General features: G+C 42.9%; 1 protein-coding gene across 6 annotated transcripts in view; it reads right to left on the bottom strand.

Annotated features, from left to right (window-relative positions):
* Positions 1-18,063, bottom strand: part of osbpl1a (oxysterol binding protein-like 1A) — a 204,730-nt gene that overhangs the window by 27,179 nt on the left and 159,488 nt on the right. For all 6 annotated transcript variants that reach the window (XM_072569698.1, XM_072569693.1, XM_072569696.1 and 3 more), the window contains exons 19-21: positions 16,080-16,214; positions 11,408-11,505; positions 5,299-5,481 (exon numbers count right to left, since the gene is read on the bottom strand). In XM_072569698.1, coding sequence (XP_072425799.1) covers positions 5,299-5,481; positions 11,408-11,505; positions 16,080-16,214 — 416 coding nt within the window. The remainder of the gene's footprint in view (positions 1-5,298; positions 5,482-11,407; positions 11,506-16,079; positions 16,215-18,063) is intronic.

The raw sequence follows: 18,063 nt of genomic DNA on the forward strand, positions 1-18,063 counted from the left end.
TTCATTCTTCTCCAACTCTACTCCAATTGTGCTTAATGCATACTTATGACAATGTCCTCTACTAATCAGGGGTACATGGAGGTTATATGAAAGCATAAGCACATTTCGTGGACTCAGACAATCACTCAAATTTATCCAAATCCTTATACAAGAATGCAGTCTTGTAATAACCATTAGTAAACAATTACCTTTCCTTTTTACAACCTGATGGGGACGTAAGTGAAGGTAAACTGCAGTGTTACAAAATACCCATTGCTTAGCATTGGATTAGTATCCAAGACCAGTTTACAAGAGTTCAAATTTAATATTCTGAACAGCTTGCCTGAAAGCAAACTGTTAAATGTTCTTTATCGCTGCTTGTACATAATACAATCAAATTCATCAAGTCAAGCTGCATAACAATTCTTGTGGTTTCCAAAGCAGCAGAAACTTAACATTTACTTGAAAACAGGTTGGTTCTCAAGAGCATCTGGAAGGGTTTCTGCACAGACATCCACTCTCTACTTCTGATGCTCAACAGCAAGTGTTCAAAAAAAAAGAAAATGGACAGACCAGCCAGCATCGACCTAAGCGCTGGAAAAGACAACGGTAGAAACATCCTTGTTGACCCTGCAAAGTCCTCATCACTAACATCTGGACGCAACTGCCAAACTCGGGAGGGCTATCTCACAGACTACTCAAGCAACAGCCTGACATAATCACAGCTTACAGCCAACAACCCAGACCCTACCAGTAGGACAGACCCAGTAGAGATTATACTCAGTGAGGAAGGAGTTGCCCTGAGAATCTTAAAAACTGACTCTGAACCCCATGAGGTCTGGCTTCACGTCAAATGTGGGCAAGGAAACCTCCTGCTGATTACCATGTAGCATCCTCCCTCAGCCAATGAATCAATATTCCTCCATATTGAGCAACACTTGGAAGCACTGAAGGTGGCAAGAACGTAAATATACTCTGAGTGGGAAATTTCAGCATTCACCACCAAGAGTGGTTCGGCAACAGCACCACTGATCAAGCTATTCGGGTCCTAAAGAACAGAGCTGCTAAACTGTGTCTGCGGCAGGTGGTGAAGGAACAAGAGGGAAAACATACTTGACCTCATCCTTACCAATCTGCTGAGTGCAGGTCCATAACAGCAATGGACAGAGTGACCACAAAGTGACAAAGTCGCCTTCACAATGAGGATACCCTCCATTGTGTGATGGGGTACTATCACCATGGTAAATAGGACAGACTTCCAACACTCACTCACTCAATTGAATTTTTTGTAGTAGTAATGAAGAGGATTGGTGAAGGCAGAGTGGTGGACATAATTTGTACAGAATTCAGTAAGGTATTCAACAAGGTTCCTCATGGTAGACTTGTTAGCAAGGTTAGATCTCATGGAATACAGGGAGAACTAGCCATTTGGATACAGAACTGACTTGAAGGTGGAAGACACAGGGTGATGGTGAAAGGTTGCTTTTCAGGTTGGAGACCTGTGACCAGCAGTGTACCACAAGGATCAGTACTGGGACCTCTGCTTTTCATCATTTATATAAGTGATTGGATGTGAATATAGGAAGTATGGTTAGTAAGTCTGCAGTTAACACCAGAATTGGTGGTGTAGTGGACAGTGAAGGTGATTATCTCAAAGTACAATGGGACCTTGATCAGATGGGCCAATGGGCCAAGGAATGGCAGATGAGTTTAATTTAGCTAAATGTGAGGTGCTGTATTTTGGAAAGGCAAATCAGGGCAGGACTTAAGATCCTGGGGAGCTGAACAGAGACTTTGCAGTGCATGTTCATAGTTTCTTGAAATTAGACTGACATGTAGACAGGATAATGAAGACAGCATTTGGTTTGCTTGCCTTTAGAGGATAGGAGTTAATGCATAGAGGATAGGAGTTGGGAGGTCATGTTCCAGCTGTACAGGATATTGGTTAGGCCATTTTTGGAATACTGCTTTCAATTCTGGTCTTCCTCATAGAGAAGGGACTTTAGTGAACCTTGAAAGGGGTCAGAAAAGGTTTAAGGATTTCGTTGGAAAGATTGAGCTACAGGGAGAGGCTGAACAGGCTCAAGCTATTTTCTCTGAAGCGTCAGAGGCTGAGGGGTGACCTTATAAAGGTTTATAAAATCATGAGAGGTATCGACAGGGTGAATAGCCAAGGTGTTTTCCCCTGAGTGAGGGACTCCAAAACTAGAGGGCACAGGTTTATGGTGAAAGGAAAAAGATCTAAAAAGGAACCACATAGAGGGTGGTGTGTGTCTGGAATGAGCTGCCAAAGGAAGTGGTAGAGGCTGGTACAATTACATTTAAAAGGCATCTGGATGGGTAGATGAATAGGAAGAACTCAGGAGGGATATAGGCCAAATGCTGGCAAATGGAACTAGATTAATTCAGGATATTTAGTCAGAATGGACGAGTTGGAGCGAAGCATCTGTTTCCATGCTGTACTACTCTATGACATCTATGAACTCAACACCGGGCATCCATGAGGTGCTGAGGACCAACAGCAGCAGCATTGTACTCCAGCACAATCTGCAACTTAAGGAGATCAACCCTGGCCTGAATAGAGAGTGCTGGATGGTGTGGCAGGACCAGTGCCAGCCATACCTAAAAGTGAAGTGTCAACCTAGTGAAGCTACCAAACAGGACTACATACATGCCAAGTAGCATAAGGAGCAAGTGACAAACAGAACTAAGCACTCCCACAGCCAGTCCTGCTATATATAGTCATGAATGGTGGTGGACAATTAAACAACTCACTGGAAGAGGAGGATTTACAAATATTCATATTGTCAACAATGGAAGAGCCCAACATGTAAGTGCTAATGACATGGCTGAAGTCTTCAGCCAGAAGTACCAAGTAGATGATCCATCTCTGCATCCTTCACTGGTCCCTAGCATTACAGATACCAGTCCTCAGTCAATGTGAATCACTCCACATGATATTAAGAAACGGTTTGAGGAACAGGATGCTGCAAAGACTAAGGGCCTTGACAACATTCCTGAAGACTTCTGCTCCAGGACATGCTGCTCTTCTAACCAAGCTCCTCCAGCATAGTCACAATACTGGAATCCAACTGATGTGGAAAATTGTTCAGGTTTGGCCTGTATACATAAAACAATACAAATCCAACTCAACTAGCCATTGCCCCATCAGTCTATTCTCGATTATCAGTAATGGAGCGGTCATCAACAGTGTTATCAAGCAGCATTTACTCAAATATAACCTACCCAGTTTGCGTTCTCTCAGAGCCACTCAGCTCCTGACCTCATTACAGCCTTGCTTCAAACATGGACAAAAGAACTGAATTCCAGACGGGAGATGAGAGTGTCAGCCCTTAACATCAAGGCCAATTTTGACTGAGTGTAGCATCAAGGAGTCCTAGCAAAACTGGAATCAATGGGTATTATAGGGGGTAAACTCTCTGATGGTATGAGTCATGCCTGGCACATAGGAAGATGGTTGTCGTTGTTGAAAGTCAGGCATCTGAACCCCAGGGCATCTCTGCAGAAGTTCCTCAGGGCAGTGTCCTAGGTCTAACCATCTTCAGCTGCTTCATCAATAGCCTGTTCACCAATGATTGCACAATGTTCAGCACCATACGTAACTCCTCATATCCCCTGGCAAACCATGTTCAAAAGCAGCACAACTGAACAATATCCAGGCTTGGGCTGACAAGTGACAAGGAACATTACATCACACAAAGACCACCTCCAATAAGAGACAATCTAATCATCAACCTTTGACATTCAATGGCTTACCATCATTGATTCCGCCACTAACAACATCTTTGGGATTACCATTGACAAGAATCACAAGTGCACCCGCCATTTAAACAGTGACTAAAGGAGCAGGTCAGAGGCTAAGAATACTGCAGCAAGTAACTCATCTCCTGACTCCCCAAACTCTGCCCACTGTCTACAAGGCACAAGTCAGGAGTGTGATGGAATACTCCCCACTTGCCTAGATAGGTGCAGCTCCGACAGCACTCAAGAAGTTTGACACCAAAGGAACACACTGGATTGGCACTACATCCACAAACATCCATTTCTTTCACCACTGACATTCAATAGCAGCAGTTAGTGTGTATTATCTACAAGATGCACTGCAGAAATTCACCTCAGGCAGTACTTTCCAAACCCACAACCACTTCCATCAAGAAGGACAAGGGCAGCAGATACATGGGAACATCACCACCTACAAGTTCCCTTTCAAGTCACTCACCATCCTGACTTGGAAAGATATTGCTGTTCCTTCACTGTCACTGGGTCAAATTCATGGAATCCCCTTCCTCAGGGCATTGTGGATCAACCTACAGCACATGGACTGCAGCAGTTCAAGAAGACAGCTCACCACACCTTTCAAGGGCAACTAGGGACAGACAATAAATACTGACCGGCCAGCAGTGACCATGTCCCATGAGTGAACTGAAAAAGAACCCACCTATAAGATGCACTCTTGAAATTCACCAAGACTCCTTAGCAGCACTTTCCAAATTTACAACCCTTTCCATATAGATAAAGTAAAATTGCCATAATCTTATTACAGTAAGACAACTGATGGTGTTTTAAACTGTTTTACCCATGTCTCAGGTGAGCAAGAGTTCGAGGAGGAGCGCCCTTCATGGTAACTTCAGCTTGTGCAAGAATTGAACCCACACTGTTGGCATTACTCTGTATCATAAACCAGATAGGAGAAAGTGAGGTCTGCAGATGCTGGAGATCAGAGTCAAGAGTGTGTTTCTGGAAAAACACAGGTCAGGCAGCATCCAAGGAGCAGGAGAATTGTCGTTTCGGGCCAGAGCCCTCCATCCCCTTCATTCAGGGATGAAGGGCTCCAGGCCGAAACATCAATTCTCCTGCTCCTCAGATGCTGCCTGACCTGCTGTACTTTTCCAGCAACACACTCTCGATCATAAACCAGATGCCCATCCAACTTAGCTAACCTTGACATGGGCAGCAAGTACGTGGAAACACCACCACCTACAAATTTCCCTTCAAACTACACATTTGACTTGGAAATATCTCGGTTTCTTCAGTGTCATTGGGTCAACAGCCCGGAACTCCTTCTAACCACACTGACTGGTCTGCTTGGGTTTGAGAAGGCAGCTCATGACCACCACCTTCTCCTGGGCAATAAATACTGGACCAACCAGTGACACCCACATCTAGTGAGTTTTTTAAAAAATCAGAATAAGTGGGGGCTATTCAGTATCTCAAGCTAGTTCCACCTTTTAGTTTGATCATAGTTGAACCTTAATTCCATCCACTTGTTTTAATTAACTTTATATGCTTATCACTTACTTTAAAAACTCTAATGTCATAGTTCCTTTTGGCTCTGCTTCCACACTTTTCCCCCAAAATTTGAGTTTTGGGTATATGGATCCATGAAAAATGAAGTTTTGAGAAAATCCTTCAGCATGGAATGCACTAATGGGAGGATGGTGACTAACTTGCTCAGATATAAGCTTGAATCCCAGATCCTGCCTGCAAAAAATAAAACAGGTGACCATAACATTAACCAATTCAAGATACAAACATAACTACAGGTACTTCAGAACTAAGAAAACTTTATGCATTTGAAAATTAATACTTCACAGCCTAACTTAATCTTATTGTTTGGATTTACTGTAGACTTGGAGCAAAACACAGAGCTCAAGATGTTTTCTATAGGTTACAAAGGATAGTCAAGCACATAATGGGAGTAAGTGATTGTCCAATGGCAAATGTTTGGGGGGCCTGGGTTTGAATCTCAGCATGACAGAATTCAATAATAATCTGAAAATAAGAGTCTAGTGATGACCATGAAACCATGACTGTTGGGAGGGAAAAACCTAAATGGTTCCCTAACACAGTCAGAGATATATAGCATTGAAACAGGCCCTTTGGTTCAACTCATATATACTGACCAAGTTTCCTAAACTGACCAAGTCCCTTTTGCCAGCATTTGGCCCACACCCCTCTAAACGCTTCCTGTTCATGTTCCCATCCAAATGCCTTGAACATGATCCTCTGGCAGTTCATTCCATATATACACCTCTGTGTAAAAACGTTGCCCCTCAGGTCCCTTTTAAATCTTTCTCCACTCATTCGTAAACCTATACCCTCTAGTTTTGGATTTCCGCATCCTGGGAAAAACACCTTGGCTATTCACCCTATTCATGCCCCTTATGGTTTTATTAACCTCTGAGGTCACCCCTCTCCTACGTTCCAGGGAAAAAGGCCCAGTCTATTTAGCCTCTCTATTCATATTCCCTGGCAACATCCCTGTAATTTTTTTCTTAACCTTTCACCCGAAAGATGTTTCAGGTTTAAAATCTTTCCTACAGTAGGGAGGCCAGAATTGAACGCAGTGGTCTAAACATGTGTCACCAATGTTCTGTACAGCTGCAACATGACCTCCCAATTCCTGTACTCAGCACACTGACCAATGAATGAAAGTGTGCCAAACATCATCTTCATCACCCTATCTACTGCAACTCCACTTTCAGGAACTATACACCTCCATCCTCAGTTTCTTTATTCGGCAACAGGCCCCAAGGCCCTACCATTAACTGTCTAAGTTTTGCCCTGATTTGCTATGTTCACTTAACTGCCACCTTTGCCTTGCCTACTATGTGACTCCATACCCACAGCAATTTCATCAATTCTTAACTAGCCTTTGACCAATTAGCAATGGGCGATAAATGCTGGCCTAGCTAATGACCCCTGAATTCCAGGGATGAATAGTCAAAAAAACCCAGATCATTCAGCCCAATTAATCTTTGTTGATATTTCATCTCAACGCAAGCCTCCTCCATTTTTCCTCATCTAAATTAATCATGGTAACCATGTGCTCGCTTATTTGTCAGGTGTCTGTCTAGCCTCCCCTTAAATATATCTAATACTTACTTCCACAACTCCACATGGTTGCAAGTTCCACGTTCTTACCACTCTCTGTGAACAGATTCTTGGTCTTAGTCAAAAGGATGTGACAAATACAAATCTCAAGGGGAATAGAGAGGGAGTTCAAATGACCAATTCGTGCCTCATTCACACACATCCTGGCTTCTCTTCATAGAAGTGTATAATTACTCTGCACAAAACTGTGTAGAAACCAGGTAGACTTTCATTTGAAAATTAACCAGCACATTTCAAAGCATTTTAAGAATTGTGAACTACTTTGAAACAGTGTTTTTTGCTATGTAGGTGAAGACACAAGAAGAATCCACGTACAGGTATCGCTTGCTTTTCGAATATTCGCTTTACACTGCTGTGTACAGTTCTGGTCGCCACATCACCAAAGGAAACGGACACTTTGGAGAGGGTGCAGAGAAGGTTTACGAGGATGTTGCCTGGTATGGAAGGTGCTGGCTATGAAGAGAGGTTGAGCAGGTTAGGTTTGTTTTCATTAGAAGAAAAAGGAGATTGAGGGGGGACCTGATTGAGGTTTACAAAATCGTGAAGGGTATAGACAAGGTGGATAAAGACATGCTTTTTCCCAGGGTGAAGGATTCAATAAGGAGAGATCACGCTTTCAAGGTGAGAGATGGAAAGTTTAAGGGGGATACACGTAGCAAGTACTTCACACAAAGGGTGGTGGGCATTTGGAATGCGTTGCCAGCAGAGGTGGTAGAGGCAGGCAAAGTAGATTCATTTAAGATGCGTCTGGACAGATGTATGAGTAGGTGGGGAGCAGAGGGATACAGATGCTTAGGAATTGACCGACAGGTTTAAACAGTAGATTTGGATCAGCTCAGGCTTGGAGGGCCAAAGGGCCTGTTCCTGGGTTTTAAATTTTCTTTGTTCTTGGTACTACTTTGCTTTTACAAAAACCTACACTAGTACCTGTTTTCGCGAATCCGAAGAGGATTTGCACTTTTACGAAAAACTGCAACATTTTTCTCATATAAATAATGCATCTTCGCTTTACGCCATTTTCAGCTTTCGAAAGATTTCCTGGGAACATTTTACATTTGGATAGTGGGGGATGCCTGTACACATCTGTTGTATGCTTTTGGCTGAGGGAGAAATCGATGGCCAGGACTTGTTTTCAAATAGCATGTTCAGATTATCAACATTTACCCTGGGTGTCAGTTTAACTCCTTCTCTAAAGGCACCATATTCCACATGTCAAAATGTCCTCAGTGTTGAACTGGAGTGTCAGTCTAGATCACTGACACCAAAATTGGTGGCATAGTAGACAGTGAAAGGTATCTAAGATTATAAAAGAGATTATAAATGGCAGATGGAGTTCAATCTGGATAAATGTATAATATTGCATTTTGATATAACAAATGATATATCGTATAGGACTTATACGATTAATGATCGGGCCTTCAGTAGTGTTGTACAACAGTAACCTAGGAGAGCGTCACATATAGACAGGTGGTTAAAAAGGTGTTTGGCACACCTGCCTTCAATTCTCAGACCTTTGAGTATAGAGTTGGAATGTTATGTCGAGGTTGCACATTGATGAGGCCTCTTCTGGAATACTGTGTCCAGTTCTGGTCGCTCAGTTATAGAAATGATATTATCAAGCTAGTGGGGGTTCATAAAGCCATTTACCAGGATGTTGCTGGGTATGGAAGATTAAAGTTATAAAGAAAAGCTGGGACTTCTTTCACTGGAGTGAAGAGGTTGAGAAGCAAGCTATTAGACTTTTATAAAATAATGAGGGGTATAGATAAAGTTGATGGTAGTTGTCTTTTCCCTAAAATGGGGAATTTCAAGACTAGGGGGCAGATTTTTAAGGTGAGAGGAGAGATATCATACCGTCATGGAGATGTAGAGCACGGAATCAGACCCTTCAGTCCAACTCATCCATGTCCACCAGATATTCTAACCTAATCTAGTCCCATTTGCCAGCACTTAACCCACATCCCTCTAAACCTTTCCTATTCACATACCCGTCCTGATGCCTTTAAAATGTTGCAATTGTACCAGCCTCCACCACTTCCCTCTGGCAGCTCATTCCATACATGCACCACCCTCTGAGTAAAAAAGTTGTCCCTTAGGTTCCCCCTCTCAGCCTAAACCTATGCCCTCTAGTTCCAGATTTCCCCATCCCAGGGGGAAGACTTTGTTTATTTTATCCATGCCCTTCATGATTTTATAAACCTCTATAACGTCACCCCTCAGCCTCCAATGCTCCAGGAAAAACAGCTCTAACTTATTCAACCTCTTCCTAGATATTTAAAAAAGACGAGGCAAATTTTTTACACTGAGGGTGGTCGATGTGTGGAATGCATTTCCTGAAGAAGTGGTGGATGCAGGTAGAATTACAACATTTAAAAGACATTTAGATAGAAACATGAATAGGAAAATAGTGGAGGGATATTGGCCTGAAGCAGGCAGGTGGGCCTAGTTTAGTCTGGGATTATATTCGGCACAGATTGGTTGGACCTGTTTCCGTGCTGTATGACTCTAAGACTTCCTCAAAACCTGGAATACACCTTGAACACAATATAGTTGCTTCAAAAATGAGAATGAATAAGTGAGGCCAACATAGAATTTACAGCACAGAAACAAGTCATTTAATCCAAAAGTTCACGTGAGGTATTTGTGCTCCACACAAGCACCTACCCTTCCAACCTCATCCCATTTCATCTCAACACTGCCAGCATGAATTCCCATTCCTTTCTCCTTTTAGAACTGGAGTCTGAAAGAGGCGGCTTTAGTGGACTTGAAATGTTAACTAGGTTTCTCTCCCAACAGATAATGCCAGACCTGCTGAGTTTCTCCAGCATAAGACCATAAGACATAGGAGTGGAAGTAAGGCCATTCGGCCCATCGAGTCCACTCCGCCATTCAATCATGGCTGATGCGCATTTCAGCTCCACTTACCAGCGTTCTCCCCGTAGCCCTTAATTCCTCTAGACAACAAGAACCTATCAATCTCGGCCTTGAAGACATTTAGCGTCCCGGCTTTCACTGCACTCCGTGGCAATGAATTCCACAGGCCCACCACTCTCTGGCTGAAGAAATGTCTCCGCATTTCTGTTCTGAAATGACCCCCTCTAATTCTAAGGCTGTGTCCACGGGTCCTAGTGTCCTCGCCTAACAGAAACAATTTCCTAGCATCCACCTTTTCAAAGCCATGTATTATTTTGTACGTCTCTATTAGATCTCCCCTTAATCTTCTAAACTCCAACGAATACAATCCCAGTATCCTCAGCCGTTCCTCATATGCTAGACCTGTCATTCCAGGGATCATCCGTGTGAATCTCCGCTGGACACGTTCCAGTGCCAGTATGTCCTTCCTGAGGTGTGGGGACCAAAACTGGACACAGTACTCCAAATGGGGCCTAACCAGAGCTTTATAAAGTCTTAGTAGTACATCTCTGCTTTTATATTCCAACCCTCTTGAGATAAGAGACAACAGTGCATTCGCTTTCTTAATCACAGACTCAACCTGCATGTTTACCTTTAGAGAATCCTCGACTAGCACTCCCAGATCCCTTTGTGCTTTGGCTTTATTAATTTTCTCACCATTTAGAAAGTAGTCCATGCTTTTATTCTTTTTGCCAAAGTGCAAGACCTCGCACTTGCTCACGTTAAATTCCATCAGCCATTTCCTGGACCACTCTCCCAACCTGTCCAGATCCTTCTGTAGCCTCCCCACTTCCTCAGTACTACCTGCCTGTCCACCTAACTTCGTATCATCGGCAAACTTCGCTAGAATGCCCCCAGTTCCCTCATCCAAATCATTAATATATAATGCGAACAGCTGTGGCCCCAGCACCGAACCCTGCGGGACACCGCTCGTCACCGGCTGCCATTCTGAAAAAGAACCTTTTATCCCAACTCTCTGCCTTCTGTTAGACAGCCAATCCTCAATCCATCCCAGCAGCTCACCTCGAACACCATGGGCCCTCACCTTGCTCAGCAGCCTCCCGTGTGGCACCTTATCAAAGGCCTTTTGAAAGTCTAGATAGACCACATCCACTGGGTTTCCCTGGTCTAACCTACTTGTCACCTCTTCAAAAAATTCCAACAGGTTTGTCAGGCATGACCTCCCTTTACTAAATCCATGTTGACTTGTTCTAATCAGACTCTGCTCTTCCAAGAATTTAGAAACCTCATCCTTAATGATGGATTCTAGAATTTTACCAACAACCGAGGTTAAGCTGATTGGCCTATAATTTTCCATCTTTTGCCTTGATCCTTTCTTGAACAAGGGGGTTACTACAGCCATCTTCCAATCATCCGGGACCTTTCCTGACTCCAGTGACTCTTGAAAGATCTCAACCAATGCCTCTGCTATTTCCTCAGCAACCTCTCTCAGAACTCTAGGGTGTATCCCACTGTTTTTATTTTATGATACTCAATTTTCTCAGAATGATACTAAAGAGTGACATGCAAAAAATCATCAATTTTAACTGGTTGAAACAAAATAAGTTAGTAAGCTGATATATTTGTATAAGTTTCTCACCTAATCATTTCGTACGTCTCTCCAAGGAGTGGGTTAAATGGTTTTCCTGTTCTTTCCCACTGAGACGCAACAGCTGAAACGGCAAATGCTGCTACACACTGTTTTAAGAATAATAAATACAGCAAATTATTACTTCTGAATAAAATTAAAAGCTATAACCATTAGGATCACAGTCATTACAAAAGCTCTATCAATAGCAGTCTAAATGAATACAAATAGAACTATGCTAAAAGGAAGCAATGTCTAAGAGGTAAGATAATACTTTATCCAAAGTATGCCCTTGCCATCAATTGTTTAATAATTATAAATACATAATTGAAAATTGAATTTGGTTTTCTTCTTTAACAAAAGTCAATTTTCCTTGGAGCACAAACACTTGAGTTGGGTTTCCATCACCTTTTAGCTTCCATCACACACTGTCATTGGAAAGTGGCCTCTTCCAGCACTTGCAGTGGAAAAAATGGAAATAGGGAATTAAGGGCTAACACAATTGTTGTTCATCAGCTGTCTAAACCCACAGGATCATTGTATACACAAGGGAGACTGCAATTCAGATCAAAAATATGGTCTCCAAGGGTGAGATTAATCCAGAACAGATAAAGCAGTCAAACTTCCCACCAAAGTTGGTCTAATCTAAGTTTCTTTAAAAAATGTATTGTATAGCCAAATGAACAGAACACCGGGGAAGTAGCTTAGAATATTGATTTTTTAAATTATTATTAATCTGTTTTTCTAATTGATTTATTCAAAGATGTTATTACACACCTCTGGAGCAAGTGGGACTTGAACCTAGTCTCTCTGCTCCAGGAGCAGGGACACTACCACTGTGTCACAAGAGGGCCCACAGAAATGCTGTTGTCATGATAAATTAGCTGAATATGTAAACTCACATTCCTTGACCAGGAATCTTCTGAAAGAGGAGAGGGACCAGCAGGAGGTCATTGTACACATTGGAACTAACGACATAGGAAGGGAAAAAGCATGAGATTCTGAAGGGAGAATACAGAAAGTTAGGCAGGAGTTTAAAAAAGGTGGTCCTCGAGGGTAATAATATCTGGATTACTCAGAGTGCTACGAGCTAGTGAGGAGTGGAATAGGAAGATAGAATGTGGTTGAGGAGCTGGTGCATGGGAGAAGGGTTCACATTTTTGGATCATTGGAATCTCTTCTGGGGTAGAAGTGACCTGTACAAGGATGGATTGCACCTGAATTGGAAGGTGACTAATATACTGGCAGGGAGATTTGCTGAAGCTGCTTGGGAGGATTTAAACTAGTAAGGTGGGGGGATGGGACCTGGGGAGATAGTGAGGAAAGAAATCAATCTGAGACTGGTACAGTTACAAAATGAAGTGAGTCAGTCAGGGCAGGCAGGGACAAAGCAGAGAACAAGGTAGGACTGATAAATTAAACTGCATTTACTTCAATGCAAAAGGGCCTAACAGGGAAGGCAGATGAACTCAGGGCATGATTAGGAACTTGGGACTGGGAAAGCATAGTAATTACAGAAAGGTGGCTCAGGGATGGACGGGACTGGCAGTTTAACATTCCAGGATACAAATGCTACAGGAAGGATAGAAACAGGGTGGTGGTAGTGGTGTGGGGTGGGTGGGCAAGAGAGGAGGGGAAGTGCCATTTTTGATAAGGGATAGCATTACAGCGGTAATGAGGGAGGATATTTCTGGGAATACATCCAGGAAAGTTCTTTTGAGTAGAACTGAGAAATAAGAAAGGGATGATCAACTTATTAGCACTGTATTATCGGCAGGGTAGGTGACTGAGGGGTCAGTGGGGGAGCACTTGGGGCCATCAACCATAATTCTATTAGTTATAAAGTAGTGATCGAAAAAGATAGATCGGATCTAAAGGTTGAAGTTCTAAATTGGAGAAAGGCCAATTTTCACGGTATTTGGCAAGGAATTTCAAACGCTGATTGAGGGCAGATGTTTGCCAGTAAAGGTACAGCTGAAAAATGGGAAGCCTTTAAAATTGAGATCATGAGAGTCCAGAGACAGTATAGGGTGTAGGGAATGCTGGATGATTAAAGAAAAGAGATTTTAACTAAGAAAAATAAGGAAGCATATGTCAGGTACAGACAGGAGAGATTGAGTGAATCCTTAGAAGAGTATAAAGGCAGTAGGAATATACTTAAGAGAGAAATCAGGAGGGCAAAAAGGGGACATGAGATAGCTTTGGCAAATAGAGTTAAGGATAATCCAAAGGGATTTTATAAATACATTAAAGGACAAAAGGGTAACTAGGGAGAGAATAGGGCCCCTCAAATATCAGCAAGGCACACTTTGTGCGGAGCTGCAGGAGATGGGGATATTCTAAACGAGTATTTTGCATCAGTGTTTACTGTGGAGAAGGAATAGAAGAGACAGAACGCAGGGAAATAGATGGTGTCATCTTGAAAAATGTCCATATTACAGAGGTGGTGGTGCTGGATGTCTTGAAATGCATAAAAGCGAATAAGTCTCCAAGATCTAATCAGGTGTATCCTAGAACTCTGTGAGAAGCTCGGGAAGTGATTACTGGGCCTCTTACTGAGATATTTGTATCATCAATAGTCACAGGTGAGGTGCTGGAAGACTGGAGATTGGCTAATGTGGTGTCACTATTGAAGAAAGTTGGTAAGCACAAGCCAGGGAACTATAGATCGGTGAGCCGGACGTCGGTGGTGGGCAAGTTATTGGAGGGAATCCTGAGGGACAGGATTTACATGTATTTGGAAAGGGCAAGGACTGATTAGGGATAGTCAGCATGGCCTTGTGCATGGGAAATCATGTCTCACGAACTTGATTGAGTTTTTTGGAAGTAATAACAAAGAGGATTGAGGAGGACAGAGCAATGGACATGATCTAAATGGACTTCAGTAAGGCGTGTGACAAGGTTCCCTATGGGAGATTGGTTAGGAAGGTTAGGTCTCATGGAATACAGGGAGAACTAGCCATTTGGATACAGAGCTGGCTCGAAGGTCGAAGCCAAAGCGTGGCAGTAGAGGGTTGATTTTCAGACTGGAAGCCTGTGACCAGTGGAGTGCCACAAAGATCTGTGCTGGGTCCACTATTTTTCATCATTTATACAAATGATTTGGATGTGAACATAAGAGTTAGTAAGTTTGCAGATGACACCAAAATTGGAGGTGTAGTGGACAGCGAAGAAGGTTACCTCAGAGTACAATGGGATCTTAATCAGATGGGCCAATGGACTGAGAACTGGCAGATGGAGTTTAATTTAAATAAATTTAAGGTGCTGCATTTTGGAAAAGCAAATGTTAGCAGGACTTATACACTTAAAGGTAAGGTCCTAGGGAGTGTTACTGAACAAAGAGACCTTGGAGTGCAGGTTCATAGCTCCTTGAAAGTGGAGTCGCAGGTAGATAGGATAGTGAAGAAGGCATTTGGTATGCTTTCCTTTATTGGTCAGAGTATTGAGTGAAGGAGTTGGGAAATCATGTTGTGGCTGTACAGAACATTGGTTAGGCCACTTTTGGAATACTGCGTGCAATTCTGGTCTCCTTCCAATTGGAAGGGTGTGGTGAAACTTGAAAGGGTTCAGAAAAGATTTACAAGGATGTTGCCAGGGTTGGAGGATTTGAGCTACAGGGGGAGGCTGAACAGGCTGTGGTCATTTTCCCTGGAGTGTCGGAGGCTGAGGAGTGACCTTATAGAGAGGTTTATACAATCATGAGGGGCATGGATAGGATAAATAGACAAAGTCTTTTCCCTGGAGTGGGGAGTCCAAAACTGGAGGGCAGAGGTTTAGGGTGAGAGGGAAATATATAAAAGGGACCTAAGGGGCAACTTTTTCACGCAGAGGGTGGTGCATGGAATGAGCTGCCAGTGGAAGTGGTGGAGGCTGGTAAAATTACAACATTTAAAAGGCACCTGAATGGGTATTTGAATAAGACGGATTTAGGGGAATATGGGCCAAGTGCTCTCAATTGAGACTAGATTAGGTTAGGATATCTGGTCAGCACTGAAGAGTTGGACCAAAGGGTCTGTTTCCATGCTGTCCTTCCCTATGACTTGACACGAGATACTGAAAGGATTTCAAGGACAGTGGGACAGACTGGAACTAGGGACAGTTTAAAAAAAGGGGTTCTCCCATTCAGGACAGACAAGGAGAAACTGTTTCTCACAAAGAGAAGAGGGTCTATGAGTTTCCATTCTCCAGAGATGTATGGAATCAAAAGCATTCAATATTTTTAAGGGAGAGATAGGGGTTCAACATGTATCAGGGAAGGCAGAGGAATTGAGATTTTATCAAATGACAGAGCAGGCTGAAAGCATCATTAGTTACTGCTACGAGCATGCACGTTCACACATTATAGACAAGGAGACGTGAGGACGAAAGGAAAAGAAAAATAGCTAAGTGGTTCGCTACAATATCTTACAACGATATAGGTGATCGACAGAGGAGCTGTCAAACAAAATAGGTCACCAAGCCACATAATGGGCTATCAGTACAGGTAGAGAGGGGTTTAAAAGAAAGGAGGAGAGATATAGAGACAGTGTGTTTAGGCAAATAATTCCAGTGTTTACTAAGCAGCATTCTAGTTTTTCTAATAGAAAGGTTTCTTCCTTACAGTGCATACTTAATTAGTTAGTCCTAATTGCAACACAATCTTGATTCAAATAGATAACTGTAAGAAGCAATGATTACACTGTACCTGCATTCGCTCCAATGAATTACGGGAGCTAATAGCTTCATGGATGAGATATGTGTGTTCCATGTATTCTGTAAGTCTCTGGAGAAAGCTAAGTGGCTCATTAAAAATAACAGGCATAGCAATCTTAGATAGCTCCTGGAATAAAGAACATACAGATGTCAATGCAGTAACTTTTACTAGTACTCTGTGATTAGCACTGTTATGAACAAATGAATAAGTCAAAAAGTGCAATCAACTGCTCCACATGTGGTTCAATTCCCTGCAGCAGTATTGATAAAAGACTGAAAGTTTTTATATACAGCATGAAAAAAATAAATCTCAACATCCACAGGAGTTTTACGGTGGATGGGAAACATCCACACGTTAGCAGATAGACACACAGCATTCTTGTTTTCGGTTGGGGGGAGATGTGGAGTGAAATGAAGAATGGTTGGAAATCAAGTTTCCAGATGCTTGGAACGGAGAACGAAAACGACAACTAGCCTCATGACCCCTGTTGGGAAAGGTGGCAGATGTTCCAAAGGACCTCAGTTGCTAAAGATCTGCACAGGTTGACGTGAATTCCTCTCAGACAATACCAGAAATATATTTAGGGGCTGTCACTAGATTTGTGGTGATCATGATTTTGTGGTTTGCTTATGAGGGGTTAAATACCTGACTGCTCTGATTATTAGAGATCCTTATAGATAACAAACTGCTTTGGTCAATTGGTTCTCATTCACTAAGCTTGTTACATATCCATTCAAGGTGAGAAGACAAAGTGAGCAGGACATCTTCAGTTATCAAGTGAAGAGTGTGTCAGCCCTTGACATCAAGCCTCCATTCAATTGAGTGTGGCATCAAGGTTCCCTAGTAAAACTGGAATCAGTAAGTATCAGGGAGCAAACTCTTCACTGGTTGGTGTCATGCCTGGTGTATGGGAAGATGATTGCGGTTGTTGAAGGTCAGTCATCTCAACTCCAAGACATCTCAGCAGGAGTTCCTCAGGATAGTGTCCTAGGCCCAACCATCTTCAGCTGCTTCATCACTGACCTTCCCTCCATTATAAGGTCAGAAGTGGGGATATTTGCAGATGATTGCACAATGTTCAACACCATTCGCAAGTCCTCAGATACCATAGTAACCCATGTCCAAAAGCAGCAAGACTTGGACAAAATCCAGGCTTGGGCTAAGAGACAAGCAACATTTGTGCCACAAATATGGCAGTCTATGACCATCAGCAATAAGGAACCATCTAACCACTATCCTCTGACATTGAATGGTGCTAGAATCACTGAAATCCACTACTTTCAACATCCTTTACGGTACCATTGACTACAAGTCAACTGGACCCACCACATAAACACAATGACTACAAAAGTGGCACAGTGGTTCAGTGGTTAGCACTGCTGCCAAAGCGCCAGGGACCCGGGTTCGATTCCAGCCTCGGCTGACTGTCTGTGTGGAGTTTGCACATTCTCCCTGTGTCTGCGTGGGTTTCCTCTGGGTGCTCTGGTTTCCTCCTACAGTCTGGTGAATTGGCCATACTAAATTGCCCATAGTGTTAGATGCATTGGGCAGAGGGAAATGGGTCTGGGTGGGTTACCCTTTGGAGGGTTGGTGTGGGCTTGTTGGACCAAAGGGCCTGTTTCTACAGCATAGGGGAATTTAATCTAAGGACAAGTTGGAGGCTAGAAAAACTATGAGTAACTCACCTCTTGACTCCACCAAGCCTGTCCACCTTCTACAAGGCACAAGTCAGGTGTGTGATGGAATACTTGTCACTTGACTGGATGGGTGCAGCTCCAACACTCAAGGCACCATCCAGGACAAAGCTACTCGCTTGATTAGCACCAATTCACAAACATCCATTCCCTCCACCACCAATGCATACTTAATTAGTTAGTCCTAATTGCACCACAATCTAGATTCAACGATTATTTTATCGTTGCCATCCTGACTTGGAAATATATCACTGTTCCTTCAGCATTGCTAGGTCAAAATC

Source organism: Chiloscyllium punctatum, chromosome 5 (genome assembly GCF_047496795.1).
Source record: "Chiloscyllium punctatum isolate Juve2018m chromosome 5, sChiPun1.3, whole genome shotgun sequence".
Taxonomy (NCBI): Eukaryota; Metazoa; Chordata; class Chondrichthyes; order Orectolobiformes; family Hemiscylliidae; genus Chiloscyllium; species Chiloscyllium punctatum.